Here is an 18,188-nt window from a genome sequence, read left to right on the forward strand (position 1 = left end):
TAAGGCTCAAGTAAAGAAGTATTCGCTGGCGCTGATAGCGGGAAACTAGTCTCGTTTGGTCAGTACAACTTGCAGTGCCACTTGTCGTGGCGAACATTCTAGCTCGGTGGGTGTGAACCTATCAAGCATTTTACATACACATATTAAGTGACCTAAAAAGCCCGAGTATGGGCACTAGGCTCTAGGCTAGCTAGTTTGGACATGGATTGGGGAGTCACTGACGCGATGTATCAAACTTTTCCACCAGAAAGATAGAGAGAACATGGTCAACGTGGGTTTGGTACCGCTGTGCCGCACCGTGTACGGGAAACGAAAACAAGAAAGACGTGTAGGCAAAGTGGAAGCGGAAGGCCAGGAGGGAGAGCGTGCGAAGACAATGCGCAGGACAACACTGTGATCATGGAGAGCCTACACGTTCCGGGGGCCTGCCTCACTCATCCGCGACCGCCGCCTTCCCGGGCTGGGCGTCTCCGTTCAGCGACAGCTTCCCGTTGATGGGCTTTCGCCGGCTGGTGCCACCGAGCGGGTCGTTGCCGGTCGCGGCCGGCTGGCTGCCGGAGAGGTCCTGCTTGCTGGACGCCGCCTCCGACCGGTCGGCGTCCGAGTCGAGGGCCTCACCCGATTCGAGCGAGTTGTGCGACTCGGACGAGCTCTTTCGGTGCCGCACCGGCTTCGTGTTGCCGTGGCACTTGGCCACGAACCGCAGCTCGGCCATCAGCTCCTCCCGGAACGGGACCTGCAAAAAAGAGGGCACTCTTCATTAGACATTACACACAGGCTCTAAGTGCACAAGGCCTACTGCTGTTGCCTATGTGGTTACTACTGATGGTTCATCCGGAAGCTCTCTCGCACACACACACACACACAATCTGAGCCAGAAAAGGTGTCTAACCTACCTGTGTGCATCAGAGGCGGCGTAGAAATGGGGAACGCCGTGCCGTGCGATGCAACTTGTTATGCAGGACCTTGAATCGGTCTTTGGAGCAGTGGGTACGGAAAGGAAGGTGAGGAAGGGCAGGGTAGCAGTGGGATAAGTAGCAGTTGATGTTACCTTGTGGCGCCGGGCACGGTGTGCTATGACGAAGAAAAGCTCGCAGCAGCCGAACAGGCTGGCGAAGGAGCAGCCGACGAACAGGACGAAAAAGACGCCTCCCACATTGTCCATGCCGAGCTCTTCGGCCCCATCGTCGCTAGTGCTTTGCTACGGAGGCGGTTGGTTGGTAGGTTGGTTGGTTGGTTGGTTGGAGAGAAAGAGAGAGAGACAAAGGGGAAAACAACGCGGTAGGCGTGAGGATTGACGATCAGTATCAGAGGGTTAATGGTGGTAACTGGAACTAAGAAGTGCTAACTGGAACGTTCCCGTGGAGTAACCACGATCTTTTGGGGGGAGTCGGACTGGGGATGGGACTTTAAGCTTGTCGTACATAGGGGCGGAGGTGCTACGACGTAAGCCACCGTAAGCCACGCGGTGCGGTGCATACACTGCGTATCGTAAACGCTCAGGTACAAAAGGGGTATAACTCCACCACCGGAGGGGGTCTGTGCCGAGGGGTGAGACACGAGATCTGGAGCACAGGTAGGGCAGCTGCAACCGGGCAAGGGTCAGACTTGAAAGCATATGGGAGGTGCATCGACGGGGGTCTGCAAGCTCTGGACTTGCCGACTCTAGGTGCACCTAGGCGTGAGAAGGGTTCATACAGCACTAGAGGCTAGAGGTGGTAGCTTGAGCAAACGGTAACGGCGGTGGACGGCGGGGACGCACTCCGACCCGACGGCACCCACCTTGAGCTCGCGGGACCGACTGTGCACGTCGCACAGCATTTCGCAGAAGCTCACAAATAGCGCCGCCACGCAACCGACGATCAGCAACACAAACACACCGCCAACGTTCGCCAGCTCGAGAGCCAGCGCACCACCCTCCTCCATCGTATTCTGGCGGAGACGAAGAGGTGGGAGGGTGGTCGACAGAGTGAGCAAAAGAATTTGAGAAAGAGAGAGAAAGAAAGAAAGAGAGAAGTATGAAGGAGAGAAAGGGCGCGGGCGAGCGGCCCGCGGATAGTGGACGAAACTTCGGGACCCTGGAGCCTTGGAGTACCCATACTGGCACACTGGCCATCTGCTTTCCACCGACCGACAGCGACAACGGATCATCGGGACTTACCGAGCAGGCACCGCCGCCACGCTTCTCCTTCCACCACTTGCGCTTCAGTGACGTCAGTACGCCCTGCTCCTGCAGGCGTAGTACGGCCTCGCTGAGCGCGCTACGGTACGGCGAGTCTAGGGGGCAAGGACGACAGTTAGAATGGTTGGGTCAACCTGCTGCCTGCTGCAGGTCACTTACTCTTCCGCATCGCGATGCCGTAGCCCTTATCGTCCAGCAGGCCACCGATCTGCGTGACGTCGCACTCCCGCTCGATGATGTACTCGATCGAGGTCGACTCCATCAGGAACGCGTAGTTCTCCGTTTTGACGCGCTGCAACCCCTCCGGGTTGGACGCGGTCAGCAGGTCCTGGTTCGCCAGCATGTACTGGTACATCTTGGCGTACGTCCCGTACTCGGCGTCCTTGAAGAAGCTGATCGTGCTGCCGTCCCGCTTGGCCCCGTACTTCACGGCGCCGCCGGCCGCCGCCAGTTCCTCCGCGTTGTTGATCGGCGACGAGACCTGCTCGATCGTAAGGAAGGCGGCCAGATTGGCCGTGTACGACGAGACCATGATCAGCGTAAAGAACCACCAGATCGAGGCGATGGCCCGCGTTGCTGGTGCCCTGCGGTGAAGGAAACAGAGCGACTCATTTCATTCATTCACCGGGTTTATCGGGCACACTTACTTGGGCGCAATCTCCGAGCCCTGCTGCAGCAGCGCACCGATGGTGAACCACATCGAGTTGCTGAAGCTGAACTGGTTCTCCAGCTCCTCCGGCTCCTCGATGCACGGGTACGGGTTGTCCCACTCCTTCGGCGAGATGCGCCCGAGAATGAAGAACGACATCGACACCATCATGTAGGCGCCGCCCAGGTACAGCCACACCTGCTTCGAGAACGGTGACATGAAGGAGAACAGCGAAGGCGGCTCCTTCGTCGGCTTGCGGTAGAGGATCGAGATGCCCAGGTTCATGAAGGGCATCGTAAAGTCGACCGCGCTCTCGCGGTCGGACGTGATCGTTAAGTCGGTGATGGCCAGGTCCGCCCGCTAGAGGTCGGACGAGAGAAGTTAGTGCTCAGGCGCGCGCACTTAGGTTGCACGTCCGCATACCCATTCGAGCAGCTCGTTCACCATGCCGTTCCACTTCTTGGTGTCTCGGTTCAGCGACCCGTACACGCCGTCCTCCTGCAGGATGAAGGTGTAGTTGAACCCGAGCATCAGTGACAGCTCGTGGATCAGATCGATGCCGAACCCCTCGAAGCGCTCGTTGCCCGTCAGCTTGACTGGCGAGTCTTTCAGCATCCCGTACGGTGGTGACTGAAAAGAGCAGTGCGTGTATTAGTACGGACATTTGCAGAGCACGAGGGGGGCTGAGTCACGGGAGTCCCTCACGATGGCGGTGAGCACGATGAAGGTGCGGTTCTGGAGTGTGCCGTCGTCGAACGCTAGGGCCGTCTGTTCCTTTTTGCGCGTAAAGTTGAGACCCTCGGTCGAGTTCCAGACGCCGACCTTCTCCAGGCCGGCCGGTCCCAGCTCGATGACGTCGAGCAGAAAGTCGGACCGGTGGCCCTGGTGGTCGAACTTGATGCTGCGCGTCAACCCGTGGATGGTGGAGCTCTTCATATAGTTGATGATGCTGTAGCCGTTCTTCCACGTCGCGACGTCGTCGCACTTTAACGGTATCGGCTCGAGCAGGTGCGCCGGTTCGCTCCCGATCAGGTGCTTGAGTGCTTCGGCGAACAGGAGCACCGCGTCGTACATCAGCGCCGTCTCGACGCGCATCTTCGCCGGGTTCAGGCCATCGTTTAGCTCGAGCGTCTTGGAGATCTGTGATGCGTTCAGAAACTCCGTCACCTGCTTGATCTTGTCCTCGTCCGGGTCGATCAGCCGGATGCCGGTGATGTTGGTGCCACTGTACTGGTACGGTTCCAGGTCGATCGTGTGCAGGTCAAGCGACGTGACGATGATCTGGTGGTGGTCCGTCAGCAGGCCCACCTGCTGGGCCTGCTTCAGTATCTCCGGCATAGAGTCGATCGAGCACACCAGAATGATGCGCTTGTCCTCCGACAGCTTGACCCGCCGAAGCACCGCCCGAAAGTTGCCGTTCAGCTTCAGGTCGAGCTGGCGCACGGTCACCGTGTAGCCTTTCGGGTCGTACATCTTCAGCAGGTCGGCGATCCGCGGCAGCCACGGGCCCGACTCGTACAGGATTGTGAAATCCTTCCACTCGAACGCCACCACCAGATCGAGCAGGACGCGGCCCATGACGTGCGGGTGCGGGTGCAGGTTCAGCGTGGGCAGCTTCGTGTACGCGTCCCAGCGCGTCTCGATGTGTGGCATCTCCTTCTCGTCGCATACGCTCTGCACGTGCAGCGCCGACTTTGGAGACGCGGGCCCGAAGATGCCCGTAACGCCCGACTAGAGCACGGAAGAGAGCCGTGGTTGAGAGCAGGAAAGGCGGGTGTAACACAGCCTGGCCGGCCTGGCTTCACTCACCTTCAGCAATCGGCACAGCTTCTTCGACACGTCGAACTGATCGCCGCCCTTTACCTTCACCGCCTGCCCCTCGAGTTGGTAGTTGGAGTAAGACAGCTTCTCGTTGTTAACCGCCTCGACTGCGTACTGGAAGGCCAGCTCCGCGTCGTCCGTGTCGCCATCGAACAGCCCACCTGCAAGAGAATCCTCTAAACGTTAGCTTCTCGACTCACACTCACCACCACGGCGTACCAATTTTGATATGCTCAACCGTTTCGTCCAGATCCCCATCGTATCCGGCTGCCAAGCGGTTGATGCAAGTGCCGAACAGACACAACAACAGCAACCCGACGTTCGGCACCGAACGGACCACTTTTCGGTGCTCGTGCGTTACCGCTGGCGCCATTTGCTGCAGCTCACACAGCGCAGGGTACGGCGCGTGTTTCTGTAGCAGCTTCTGGCAAAAGGCGGCGGGTTGATAGTAGAGTTGTAAAGTGTTGGCTCACCAGCGAGATCTTATGTAACTAAAATTCGCTTCTGTCGCTCGCTTTCGGACCTCGGACTGATCCAGCACTTGTGTGACTGAACATCACCACCACTGAATCGCTCACACGAAATCAGAATCACGAATGGCAGCGCGCAATGGCAATGAAACACACGAAACGGACCAGGTGGACCAGGAATAGCGCATTCTTCTGCCTGTGAGGCAGAAGCTGATAGGCAGAAAGTGAGAGTGACTGCGACAGTCGGTACCGAAAGCGATCGCACATGGACAGTGCATGCGCGTGGTGCTGTTTGGCGAGAACGTAGCCGTCAAGCGTAGTGTACGGTCCGACGAACCCCTGGTCAAGCTGGTCAGCAGCAGGCGCGTCGTTTGTGTAGTGGCTTGTGACTACCTAGCTCTGAATCTACTACTGCTAGCGCAAGCGTTGCGTGCGTGCGTGCGTGCGGTTGACATCTCCGGTGGATCTGTGGATTCGTCGCGCATCATTCGTTCTTGGTCCTATACACAGAACTCGGCCGACTGAAAGTGTTCGGATGGTTCGGTTCGGACCGAGCGTCACAGTCGAGCTGGTTTTTCTGGTGCGTCCTGCTGTTTCTGCTGTTTGGCTATATGCAGATGTCCACATCTTCTAAATAGTATTAAAAAACGGTGTTAGGTGCCCCAACAACTGTACGAATTTCGAATTTGGTTTTAATAAAACTAGGATCTCGGCCCCACAGTCATCAAGAATAGGTATAAAAACTATGTTCAAAAAACAGCACGAATGACCGTTTTGTTGTTTGAATGAGCACGAATGACCGAATGTTTCATAAATAGGCCATTAGTAGGGTGTTTGACTTGTCCTTGAACTGAATCTGAAACATCCGCCATATTTCAGTCGTCCGTGTCTTCAGGAGAGCTGCTGCTGAACGGCTTAGTGACCTTATTGTGCTGCGCTGAAAGTGTCGTACCAAAGGCAGCACATGCGCCACCCGATGGACGGCCGATGGGAAGCGGCACTGAGCGATCACCAGAAAACGGAAAGAAGAAAGCTAGAGAAACGGGCGTCCGCGCATTCTGCGATCTATTTTTAAACTCACCTCTGCGGCTTGATCCAGCGGCATGTGCTGGTCGACGCAGCGTCGTGTAAACATCTTATGAAGCATCGTCGAAGCAGGGCCAACCCGGCTTTTGTACGACACTCATGAATGGGGCCGTGAATTTAATACCGTCGTAGCGTTGTAATGCGTTTCTGCTAGGAGCGCGTGGTTAAACTGCATGGCAGGCGTCGCAGGTACTATTGTTGACCAGTTTGTTTACTCTATTCATTTACCAACTGTGACATCTTTATACCGATTTTCGAGAACACTTCGATCTACGGACCTTCGCGCAGTCCAAGGACTTGACTCCTTGGCCAAGCTAGGTCCCCATTTTGCACTTTCACATTTAAATTCGTTTTCTACTTTCTGCACGATGGTTAGCAGATCTCCGACACGAGAGAAAGTGATATTAAATACAATAGTAGCTGCAACAAAAATAAAAACTAGACGAATTACACGCAACACTGACATTAACACGGTATGGCATGGGATCGCCGTATGGCCGTTCTGCGGTGCCTTCTATAAGCCAAAAAATTAAATCACACGAAGCATTTGTGCCCAACCTGGCCCGAGCAGAGGAATGTTTCGATCGGTGTACAATATACGTAAATCATTGTGGCTTGGCTAGAAAATTCGCATACATCTTCAATACAGTACTGTAACACTGTCTGGCCACCATCATGTTCTAGCTAAGAATAACTAATAATCTATAACGTTAACAAACATTTCTCAAATAAAATAAAGTAATTAAAAATGGGGATATTGGATTAATGATCTAGTAAGTATATTCTTAAACTGCATAATGGAGTGTAGTTGTTTGAAAAAAGCCAACTCTGGTATAAAAAAACATAATTACCAAATACGTAGACTTCACTTCGCCATCTTCCGAAACAAACTTCGCCAATTCCTTCTCGAAACCATTTCAGCGACAAATGCTACAGCTCGTAGCCTTCATCGTACTTCCCTCTCAGCTCCAACAGATGCTCAAGGGCTTCGGCAAACTCACCGGCCTCTAAGCCGGACTCGGTAAAGCGCGGGATACGAGCCAGGCGAACACGTCCTGCTTCGTGGTGTAGCTTTTCTAGCCCGTCGCCCAAACCGGTGGACGATTGAAGGGCAGCAAGTGTTGGTACACTTGTGACACTGGCCACTGGCTGGCTGACCCGGTGTTCTTGCGTCAGAAACCCATCGTGGGTAAATCGGTCGACCGGTGTAAACATCTCAATCGGGAACGGTTGGTTAACCGGAAGCGCTGTCCGGGAAGCAGTGACGTGTGACATGCTAACAGGCAGCGTGCAGGAAAAGAACAACTGCAACATTTCGCTAACACTGCCACACCGGTAACCGGCCATTCGCTGCTGCCGCTGAGCTCCCTTGGCAGTCGGTGGTCGCTTCAGACGGTTCTCAGGTATGCCGCGCATACATACCGACTGAACAACGCCCCGGGTGCCAATGTTGGCAGCGGGCGACAGTGGAACCATGAGTTGCTCGCCCTCGTTCTGATCCAGACAGTCGATGAGGTCCTGTGACGCGTCCATCGCGAACGGTAATGCCAGCGAGGCCGCAACCATTTGCCTCCCGTGTTGTGTCAGATCACTGCACAGGCCGGCCAGATGCCCTACGGTAGCTGCCTCGCCGACTGCTCGCAATCGGTACTGCAGCGTGACAGTGTCCAGAAAGGCTGCCAAAATGGCCGCTGTCTGGTAGAGGTTGTGCGGACCGTAGGTGGTGTGTGGAAAGACACGAGGTGTGGCCGTCCTTCGCCAGCAGTGCTCCATCGTGGCAAGTGGTGCAAACAGTGAACACCGCTCCGGCAGCTGAGCGAACGTAAGCGCCGTGTTGACGGTCCGGATCGAGTCGCTAGTCGTTTCATCGGCCCCCTTGAACAGCGGCGGATTAGGTGAAAATACCGGGAACACCAGCGACGGCTTACCGTACTCGTCGTGCAAGTGCTCGAGCAGACCTGCGGCTAGTCCACCGAACGCGTCGCCACAGTCGAACAGCATTTGGAAGCCCTGGCACTGGTCACACTCCTCCACGTACTGGCGCGTCCGATCGGTAAGCGTCTCGCGAAAGTCACCGTCCTGCCACAGGAGAGCCCCGTGTGGGACCGTATCAAACTGGCACTCGTCCGGCGAGTAAGCATAACGCTCGATGATATTGATGCTGCGCGGATGAAAGCGCGCATAACTGTAGTCCACCCAGCCCTGCGCGGTTTCAGCAAAATCGTACTCCTTCGGCACCTCTTCCTCAGCCGCCTGCCCAGCGCGCAAATCCGTTTGGTATGGGTGCGGCTGGCACGGGCCACCGGGTGAATGAATCGTCTCCAGCTTGGCCGGGTCCCATGGGACATCTTGGGGCTGTGAGTCCGGAGGCGGTTCCGGTGGATCGGCGTACAAATCGCCCGCCCGGGGCAAATGTCTCAGTGTACCAGCCAGATCTACCATCAGCAACCGAGGCGTGAACGTCATCTGTCGCTCTCGGGTAGCACCTTCGCGATAGAGCACCGCATGATCGATATCCGATGGTTCCGCGAGCGGATCATAGTTGAACGATGATTCCTGTGCCGGGGAATGCAATGGAAGGGCATGAGTGGTTGGTTCGAGGCGTACGTTTTCCAATCACACTTACCTGGATGTTCCACCAGTGCGTACCAACGTGGTTGGCGTAATGGCCTAACTGGAAGGTTAACACCTCACGCACCATTCCGTAGAGGAAAAGGAAGTACTTACCAAATTCGGATGCGTTCCCAACAGCTGTTAACCGCACCGTTTTCTTGGGCACCTGAGCACATGCGCCGGTGCACGCTATTTAAAAACAAAACAAACACGAGAACTGTCAAATGTCAAGGAACGTCACAGGGTTGCATCAAAGGCTACGAGATGGTGATGCGAAATTAAATTGGTGAATCGAATAAAAGATTGTAACAACAGAAAGGAACTGTTCGTAGGCAATATCAGAAAAACTTACACACTAGATTTCAATGGCCTTGGCCTTCGCCGTTTTCCACCGTCATCGTGCAGGCTAAAATAGATTCCTTTCGTCTCTATGTGCGCTTGTGTGTGTAGCGCTTGTGTAAAGTGGGTGGCAACGTTGATTTGCAGTGTGTGTAAGCTGGCGGTACATCGACCTTGAAAGTCTCGGTCGCCATCACCATGGTGACGGATGTTGTGAATAGGTCGTAAACAAAGTTTGAACGCAATCAACGGCCTACTTTGGGGCTGAAGCTTACCATCCAAAAACCCTTTTAATCCGAAGGAACGAAGGAATACTTCCCCGCCGAATGTTTGCTTTCAGTTTGTTCTGAACGCTCCGCCCAGGATGACGCTGTTCTTCGATACCAAGGTGCAATTTCTGGACAGTGAAGCCATCAGTACCGTTAGCTCGTGGCATCCGGTCGAACCGATCTTCGCCGTGGCCTCGTACAGCAACGAGCGTGGCGGGTCGGTAACGATATTTGACGATACGGTAAGAGACGTTTTCCTAGCAGCCGCACCCCCAGCCGTATGCACTAACGCCTTCCGTCCCGTTCCATTTCCGCAGGGTATTCCGCTGCGTGATGTGACGTTTCCAGTGCACGCCACTTCCCAGGCCACCGTGCTTACTTGGCACCCGGAGCGCCGGGTGCTGCTGACTGGCTGGGAAAACGGTGAGATACATGCGTGGTTCGAGGGAAAGCGCGACTTCGCGACGGTCGGTGGGCCGCACAAGTCACCGATCGTGTTGCTGGAGTTCAGCGAGAAGGGCGGCCGTGTCATCACGGCCGATGCGATGGGCGTGCTGACCGGGTGGCGCTTCGACGGCCAGTCCCAGTTCCTGACACTGTTCAACCACGACCTCCGTGACCCGCTGCTGCACATCACGTTTCGCCGCTCAATTCAGAGTGCCAGCAGCAAGAAGTTGACCAGTTTAGCCAGGTAAAGCCAGCCGGACTTCAAGATCAATAGCCCGGAAGAGATGTGAAGAGTTTCTCTATCCCTGCAGGGCAGCCGTTGCCGGGGACGAGGCGGCACTAGACCAGCTGACCAGCTGGCGACCTCGCACTGCAGTCCGCAATCTAGCGCACGACAACTTGCAAGACAACTACTGCTTTTACGCGTGCACCCAAACGGGTGTGCTGTACTACATTAACCAGACGGGCACGTGCATGGAGATTGTGCGCCCCGACAGCGTCCCGATCATGCAGATCCTGTGGCACCCGAAGCAGTAAGTAGCGGTGCGTGGGACTAGTCGAACGCGCCCCGCCCCTGATTCCATTCCGTATTGCATTCGCAGGGACTCGATCGTGCTGCTAATGGAGGACATCACGCTCGGCCACTACGAGGTGGACGCCGGTGGCCAGATCACGGAACTTGACCGGGTAAAACTGTCGGGCAAGGTTGCAGGCTCCAAGAGCTCCATCGAGTGGGTGGCTGGTTCGGCGCTGGCCATTCTTACCGGTGACCTGTCGGTGCGCATCTGGGACATTGAAACCAGCGACAACTACGTCCTGTCGATGGAGTCCCCGGCTGAGGGGGGCACCAGTCAGGCCGACCAAACGCATCCGAATGGACCACCGGTTGCCGGCCAGGAAGTGTTTACCGGTGCGGCGTACTGCCACGAGACGCAAACCTTGAGCGCCGGCACCAGCCAGGGTAATCTGTTCACGTGGCGGCGGGCCGGGCCCTTCACGCGAACCTACGCCGAGCACCCGGAGTACCAGTGGCAGCTGACGAACGTGACGGGCGTGCGTGGCACGATCAAGGGACTGGCCTGGGGCATCACGGACAGCAACCGGCCGTGTATGATGGTAAACTGCCTGTCGGACGTATTCATCTTGAAGGAGCAGGCGCTCCTGGCGGCTCACACTCGCACGCTCTGGGTTGTGCAGCGCAAGTCGAACGAGCTGCTCGTACAGCACTGCAGCGGAAAGGAGGCCTCGTTGCGGCTGGAAAGCTCCATCACGCATCTCGCCCTTAACGAGCTGCATTTGGTGGTGACGAACGGCCGTTCGATCGGCGTGTACCGGGTGCAGCAATCACCGCTGCACGACGGTGTCGGAAGTCGCTTCGGGACTGCCGAAAGCGAAACGACCGGTTCGGTCGGGGGACCAACGGACGGTGATAGCGGTGCGCCCGCTCTGTCGATTACGTTCGTCGGTAGCTTTGCGGTCGACTGCGTGGCCGTCTATCTGTACGAACGCAGCATCGTGGCACTCGGTGCCGAGCAGGTTAAGGTGTACTCGCTCAGCGGTGTCATCCTGCAGGAGTTGGTGTTTAACGAGCACGAAGGTGAGATAGTTTTCCACGTTTCTGACGTTTTTTACATTTTCCCTTCGGTCCCTTCTACAGGCAAACCGATCGGAGCCGACCTGCACGGGCCTTACTTGACGCTGTTCACGCTGAACGGGTACCTGAAGCTGTACGATGTGTCGCGGCACGACGTACGACTGTTGCAACCGGCGCGCTGCGCGTACGACATGTTCGAGAGCTTCGGTGAAGTGATAGCGGCCAAGTCGTGTGCGACCGGGACGCACATCGCCCTGACCATTGCCAACGCCCAGCTCCACCCGGATGGCAAGCTGTACCTCTGGTGCCTGGAAAGCAACGTCGTCAAGCCGTACGAGCTCCGTACGTCGCAGGAGCTGGGCCGTGGTGCCGCACCACCAGCCTCGCCCAGTTTGCCGGTGACGTTTTTTTGGGACGCCGATGACGGCAGACTGTTGGCCTATGAATCGCGCCCTCTCACTGGCAAGTCGGTCGCTGCTGCAGAGTCGCTCCGTTTGCACGTCCTGTTTGTCGATGGCCAGCGATCGGAGCTCACGGAGCTGGAGGTGAGCGGACGCCCGGGTGCACCACCCGGTAGCACAGCTCACCATCAGCAGCAACAGCAGCAGCAGCAGCAGCAGCTCGTCCTGATCGGTCTGTGTGTACCGCACCTGCTGGTGCTTCAGCGTGACACCATCGTCCGGCTTGCGTTGCGTGATTTCTCCGGCCTCGAAGACTGTGATCGGGCGACCCGTGCGATGGTGCTCAACTTCAGCCTCAGCGTGGCGCAAGAGAACATGGACCAGGCGTTCAGCTGCATACGTTCGCTACGCTCCGACACGGTTTGGATGAACCTGGCGCGCCTCTGCGTGGTAACGGGCCGGCTGGACGTAGCCCGGGTTTGCCTGGGCCACCTGCGCCGGGCCCGCTCGGTACGGGCGTTGCGTCGGGCGTTCGAAGACGCGACACTCGAACCGGAAGCCCGCATAGCGGTGCTGGCCATCGAGCTGGGAATGGTGAGCGAAGCGGAAGCACTGTACAAGCAGTGCGGCCGGTACGATCTGCTGAACAAGCTGTACCAAGCGTCCGGACGGTACGAGGACGCCGTGGAAGTGGCGGAACACTTTGACCGGGTGCACCTGCGCAACACCTACCACCGGTACGCCGGCTGGCTGAAGGAGAACGGCCAAACGAGGCGCGCACTCGAGTGGTACGAGCGGACCGGCTCACTCGTCCCGACCGTCAGCCAGCTGCTGCTGGATGATCCGGCCGCCCTGAAGCAGTACATGCAGGGCGCCACCGATCCGGAGCTGCTGCGCTGGTGGGCCCAGTACATCGAGAGCGGCGGTGACATGGAGAGCGCCTTCAAGATCTACCAGCGCTCGGAGGACTGGTTCGCGCAGGTGCGCATCCTCTGCTTCATCGGCCAGGTCGGCCGGGCGGACGGGTTGGCACGGGCGAGTGGTGACCGGGCCGCCTGCTATCACCTGGCGCGGTACTACGAAAACGGCGGCAAGTTCTCGGAAGCGATCCACTTCTACACGCGCGCCCAAACCTACGGTAACGCGGTGCGCATCTGCCGCGAGAACGAACTGCGCGACGAGCTGTGGACGGTGGCGTGTGGGGCGCGGGCCCGTGACAAGGCGTCGGCCGCCGTTTACTTCGAGGACGTCGGCGAATACTGGCGGGCGGTCGAGCTGTACCACCGGGCCGGCTTGCTACACAAGGCGGTCGAGATGGCGTTTCGTTCGCAGCAACCCGAAGCGCTGCAGGTGATCGCGGCCGAACTGGATGCCCGGTCCGATCCGGAGCTGGTGGCACGGTGCGCCGAGTTTTTCCTCGCCAGCGAGCAACCGGCACGGGCCGTCCAGCTGCTGGCCAAGGCTCGCCAGCTGGACCGAGCGCTCGACGTGTGCGCCGAGTACACGGTGCAGGTAACGGAGGCGCTCGCCGACCTGCTGACGCCGGCCCGCGATGAACTGGGTACGGGGCCGGAAGCCCGGAATGCAGTGCTGCTGCGGCTCGGGGAGCTGTTGCAGGAACAGGGCGATTACCACGCGGCGACCAAGAAGTTCACCCAAGCGGGCGATAAGGTGCGGGCGATGAAGAGTCTGCTCAAGTCGGGCGACACCGACAAGATCGTGTTCTTCGCGGGAATGTCGCGCCAGCGTGAGGTGTACGTGATGGCGGCCAACTACCTGCAGGCGCTCCGCTGGCAGACGGACGCCAAGATCCTGAAGCACATCGTCACGTTCTACACCAAGGGCGGTGCGTACCGGGAGCTGGCGAACTTTTACGCCACCTGCGCGCAGGCTGAAATCGACGAGTTCCACGATTACGACAAGGCACTGAACGCGCTGCAGGAGGCGGCCAAGTGTCTGGCACGGGCGGCCGGCCAGTCTGGGGCCGCTCCGGAGGTGTTGCAGCAAGCGATGGGTGCGGTGCGCCGGATGGTTGAGCTGCAGGATGCGACCGAGCGGCGTGAGTACGCGAACGTCATCAAGCTAATTAAGGTGCGGCTCGATGAGCAAGGAACGGAACAGCAGCAGCAGCAGCAGCAGGAAGCAGTTGTGCAGGTTCGGGTGTGGGACCTACTCGCCCTGCTCGTCGAGTGTCTGGTGGCAAGCGGTGCCCACTCGGAGGCACTGCACTATCTGCGTGAACTGTCGCACCGGAAACCCGACTGGTACCGACTCGAGCTGCTCGAGAAACCGATCCTTGAACGGCTGGTCGCCGAGACGGGCGTCAGCCTTGAGCCGTACATTAAAACGGCCAAGGTGAGGCGACCGGCGACGGCCAAAATCTCCGGTCTGAGCGATGACGAAGAAATACAGGAGGAGTGCGACTGAAGTGCAACCGCAAACCCGCAACCAGCTAACGCATTGTTTTCCCGTTACTCGGCCGCACGTTATCCGAAAACATCGCTCCCCCTTGCCCCATTTCTATGGGCCTTTTTTGAGGTAATTAAACTTCTGCCGCTTACTTTTCAGGTGCTCCAACCCCTTGAGAACACAAACCGGGTGTCTCGTTCTCGGTCTGCATCCTCCTTTTTAAAGGCTTACTCGGTTCCACGGGGTTTTCGTGTTACAATACGACCAAACGGCCTGGGGAGAATCATGCGGGGGGCCCATTGCAACCGAGCCGACCTGTTGAACACTGCTCGTTGGTGTGTCCTACACTGTGGGGACGGGGAGCCGGTTCTTTATGGTGCCTAATGTATCGGTTACGACGGGTAGCAAGCGCACCGGTGCAAATGACACTACAGTAGGAAGGAATAAGGGGTGCCCTGCACCCATCTGGTGCCCCCCGGTGGTGACGGAACGGTGGCCTGTACCCGAATGTCTGTCGTCATGAACCGTCACTGACACTCGCCGCCCGACGACGACGTCTTGGGTGTGTTCGTTCTTCCCTTTTCTGGTTTGTTAATTGAATTTCAAACAGTTCGGCCTGACTTCGGTCGGGGAGTTTTCCCTACTCCACTGTCCGCCACACCAACCAAACCAACCTTTCCCCAGCATTTCTTTTGGAAAAATGAGACGCAAAGTGGAAACAGTTCCTAGGTCACGCAGGTACGCAGGCACACCTGACCTGACAAAAACTGGGAAAGCTAGTGTTGGGCCACTAGTAGACGTTGTACGGATGTACCTGATACGTTTCATCTACCGATATCCCCCCTTCGCCCCGCTTTCCCCAAAAACAAAGCGGCAGCTGATCGCTAATGTATTCGTATAAATCCTTCCTCCGGAACACCGACTGTCAGTGACAGGTGGAAGGCAGCAAACATAATTAGCAGTGTGGCGACTGCTGGTCCAGGACCCTTCGGCGGTTCTGAAGTCGGGTAGCAAGACTTCTAGACACACACGGAACCCGTTGTGCTTGGGATTAACCGCCCCGACTGATGTGAAGATGTGGTGCAAAAATTTGTTTTTATTTAACTAACAGCTAGAAATTGGTCCAACACGCCCAACAGAGTGAGAGCGCTTTGAATCCCGCTCTTTCTGTACAATTCATCGTTCCCGCGGCGTAAGCAGTTGTCCGATTTCCCATCCAACTAGTACACCGACCGGACGGTGCACGCTTTCCGGCCCTTATCCGGCCGAGCCGCGTTCCAAGTGGCGTGGCGCTAATTTGGCGAATTCCGGCCCGAACATGCAATTACTCAGTGAAACACGTCCCCGAGCGACTCTTGAAGCGCCGCATACTGCTCTGCGATCATCGAGTTGGAAGTCGAGTAACGATTATAGCGAGACGTCTCCAGCCGGCTCTAGGTACCCGACCGTACTGTGGATGGAATCTCACGGTTCTCTCTGTGTAAGTGTCTTCTGAGGCCGCGCTGGCCTCGGGGGTTCATAATCGCTGCTGGTACTCCGCAGAGCAAACAATGGTTACCTCGGGCACCCAGCGACGGGCCGTCCATTCCTGAAAATGGATTCCACTAATCGGATACCAACGCACGACGCACACCCCCAGTGCCAGTGCCGGGCTGCCTCCAGAAGTCTCCAGAAGTTTGAAACGATGCGGACCCCATTCCGTCGTCGCACGAGCACGACACTAGGTGAAGGAGATTCAGAACTTACAGCAAACCGCTCCGACCCCGCTCGTGTAGTATTTCGCACCACGCTACGCTCCGGACGCCGCAAGGCAGCCTTGGGCGTCCTGATGGGCGGCTCGTGTCTACTTAGCTTCGCCTCCGGTCCGGACAAGATGTGTTTCCTTTTACATCTTAATGAGCTAATCCGGCTCTGCTTTCGCTTTCTCAGTTCGCAAGGCTTACCGCTACCGGTGTCCTAGGGATGTGGAGAATCTTGCGCCAGAGCGGGGCAACGGCAGCAGCAACAGTAAGCTTCGTAGCTAGGGGGGGGCTCCACGGGCTCCATCGGTGAAATAAGAACTGGGAACTCCACAGGAACTCCCCAATGCTTCCCAACAGAACAACGAGAGCATCTGCAGTTTTGCCAGACTACTGTCAGGGAGTCTCTCACCCTCTGGTTCCCCCCCCCCCCCCCCCTGCCTGGGCCCGCCCATTGGAGATGGACAGTTTGATTCGGGAAGGTCGGGAAGGTCTGAGTCGCTCGAGTCCCGATTTGTTGTTCGCCACACCAAAGGAGCGAACTACGACCGATGGTGGTGCGATATTTGCGTTTAACTTTCACTGACCACCACTACCGCCAGCTCTACATAGTCTTCGTCGCCCACAAGGCCGCCGGTCCTCCCACGACCTCCTCCTCACAGCGGCCGCCTGCCGCTTCCACCGCGCAGCGTAGTAGTTTGTCTTCTAGTTTTTCCAGCGCACACAACGGTCAACGAGTACGCTAATTTCATTCGCTTCGGTCGAAAGCCAACCACCCCCTCCCCCCACCAGGGGTGGGGATTGTTTGCGCTCTCCCCCTTTCTCTCTTGCCCAACATTCTCTCAGTTCTTCCGTTGCCCAGGCTGGCCCCTCGATTGCTTTCGTTATCTGAGCACGTTTACAGGCTCGAGTTAAGCTCTCACTGGGGCATCATGGTGCTGACAGAGGCCGGGTGCGGTGAGGCCGGGAGCTGAAGGGTCTTCGAACTTTTCCAATCTGCTCCGGTTGCATTTCGGTTCAATTCATCGTGTATTTGGTCACGGCCCTCGAGCGCCCTCCAAAGGACTCGCCTCCTATGGCCTAAAACGCACGGTATTTAGTTTTGCTGGGCCTTTTTTGCTGCTTTCACCCAGCGTATTAGACTGGTGAGGAACGATTGCTTTGCATCCCCAGCCCAGCACGCCGACGCCGACAGAGACGGAGTGCACCAACACCGAGAGCGGAGCCAACACCTAGGAAGCCCTTCTCGGACATCTTTCGGAGGAGCCCGTTTTCCCGTGCTAGTATTTGTAGCAAGACCCAGCCAGACCCAGATTGGAAATAGAAAGAATGCTTAATTTGGGCATTGATTTCTTTCTTCGATCCCCTTTTTCGGCCACGCTCAGGCCACCATATAGCAGCAGTAGCAGTACACCCACCTCCAGATAAACAGAGCGGTGGCGTATGTCTATATGTTGCCCGGCAGATACAGCCCCATACTACGTGTCTACCGGAGGGATTCGGGTTTTCGGATCACCTTTTACCATCCGGGAAGGTTAATGCGGCACTCTTTCCAACATCCTCTACCTCGGGCTCTTCTTAATTGAAGGACTTTATTGGTAGAAATAATGAAATTAAGCGAGAAACTTTTCTCCAGAACCTACCTAACGTTTGGCGCTTGAAGGGGTTTTTCGATTTGAATATCGCTGGTAGGTCCGGTTCGTTCACTGGTCCCAGATCGGATCGTCCAGGTGGCGATGGGCACAGGAGCCCACATGTGCGATTCGCGATGTGCAGTGAAGAGTTACTCAGATGTCAGATGTTAGTCAGGAGTCAGATAGGCTACCTGAGTAACTCAATACAACAGATTGATAGATTGATTGTTTCTCAAGAGCCGTGACTTCTAAATCATTTACGTTTCGGTAGCAAGGTACTAAACAATATGAATATCCTCAAATTCGGACCTTATATTATACTACATGTATTCTGCCAACTTTGACAGGTAAGTGAAGTGTTCGAGAACGTACGTTGCAGTTAGAAATGCCACAACCACGTTTGAGTTGAAGACTCATCAGACTTGTTATTAAATGTTTACGATTTCAAGAATGAAGTTTGACGTTTGTCAAGTAATTGGTAGTTTAAAATCTTCAAACACTTGGATGGATCACCCCGGGATACATGTGTCGATCA

At 56.6% G+C, this 18,188-nt stretch overlaps 3 protein-coding genes across 5 annotated transcripts; 1 reads left to right on the plus strand and 2 right to left on the minus strand.

Annotated features, from left to right (window-relative positions):
* Nucleotides 1-30: 30 nt before the first annotated feature.
* Nucleotides 31-5,442, minus strand: LOC128272643 (glutamate receptor ionotropic, kainate 2). Of its 3 annotated transcripts, XM_053010486.1 has the most exons (10): nt 4,872-5,442; nt 4,641-4,813; nt 3,537-4,562; nt 3,255-3,461; nt 2,830-3,191; nt 2,342-2,766; nt 2,162-2,277; nt 1,783-1,932; nt 1,052-1,201; nt 31-736 (listed from the first exon to the last, which is right to left on the minus strand). In XM_053010486.1, exons 1-10 carry the CDS (start codon nt 5,023-5,025, stop codon nt 431-433), a joined length of 3,069 nt encoding a protein of 1,022 aa, XP_052866446.1. In that variant the 5' UTR covers nt 5,026-5,442; the 3' UTR covers nt 31-430. The 3 variants fall into 3 exon arrangements, with proteins under 3 accessions (XP_052866446.1, XP_052866454.1, XP_052866465.1); XM_053010494.1 differs by lacking the exon at nt 1,783-1,932; XM_053010505.1 differs by lacking the exon at nt 1,052-1,201.
* A 1,614-nt stretch (nt 5,443-7,056) lies between these two features.
* LOC128272666 (protein misato) lies at nt 7,057-8,909 on the minus strand. The gene is made up of 2 exons (XM_053010530.1): nt 8,835-8,909; nt 7,057-8,764 (listed from the first exon to the last, which is right to left on the minus strand). The coding sequence occupies exons 1-2, from the start codon at nt 8,907-8,909 to the stop codon at nt 7,139-7,141; spliced, it is 1,701 nt and encodes a 566-aa protein (XP_052866490.1). The 3' UTR covers nt 7,057-7,138.
* A 615-nt stretch (nt 8,910-9,524) lies between these two features.
* LOC128272633 (intraflagellar transport protein 140 homolog) lies at nt 9,525-14,298 on the plus strand. Its single transcript, XM_053010474.1, has 5 exons — nt 9,525-9,671; nt 9,747-10,120; nt 10,188-10,409; nt 10,479-11,473; nt 11,534-14,298. The coding sequence occupies exons 1-5, from the start codon at nt 9,525-9,527 to the stop codon at nt 14,296-14,298; spliced, it is 4,503 nt and encodes a 1,500-aa protein (XP_052866434.1).
* The last annotated feature ends 3,890 nt before the right edge of the window (nt 14,299-18,188 follow it).

The sequence above is a fragment of the Anopheles cruzii genome, chromosome X (assembly GCF_943734635.1).
Source record: "Anopheles cruzii chromosome X, idAnoCruzAS_RS32_06, whole genome shotgun sequence".
NCBI classification, from domain to species: Eukaryota; Metazoa; Arthropoda; class Insecta; order Diptera; family Culicidae; genus Anopheles; species Anopheles cruzii.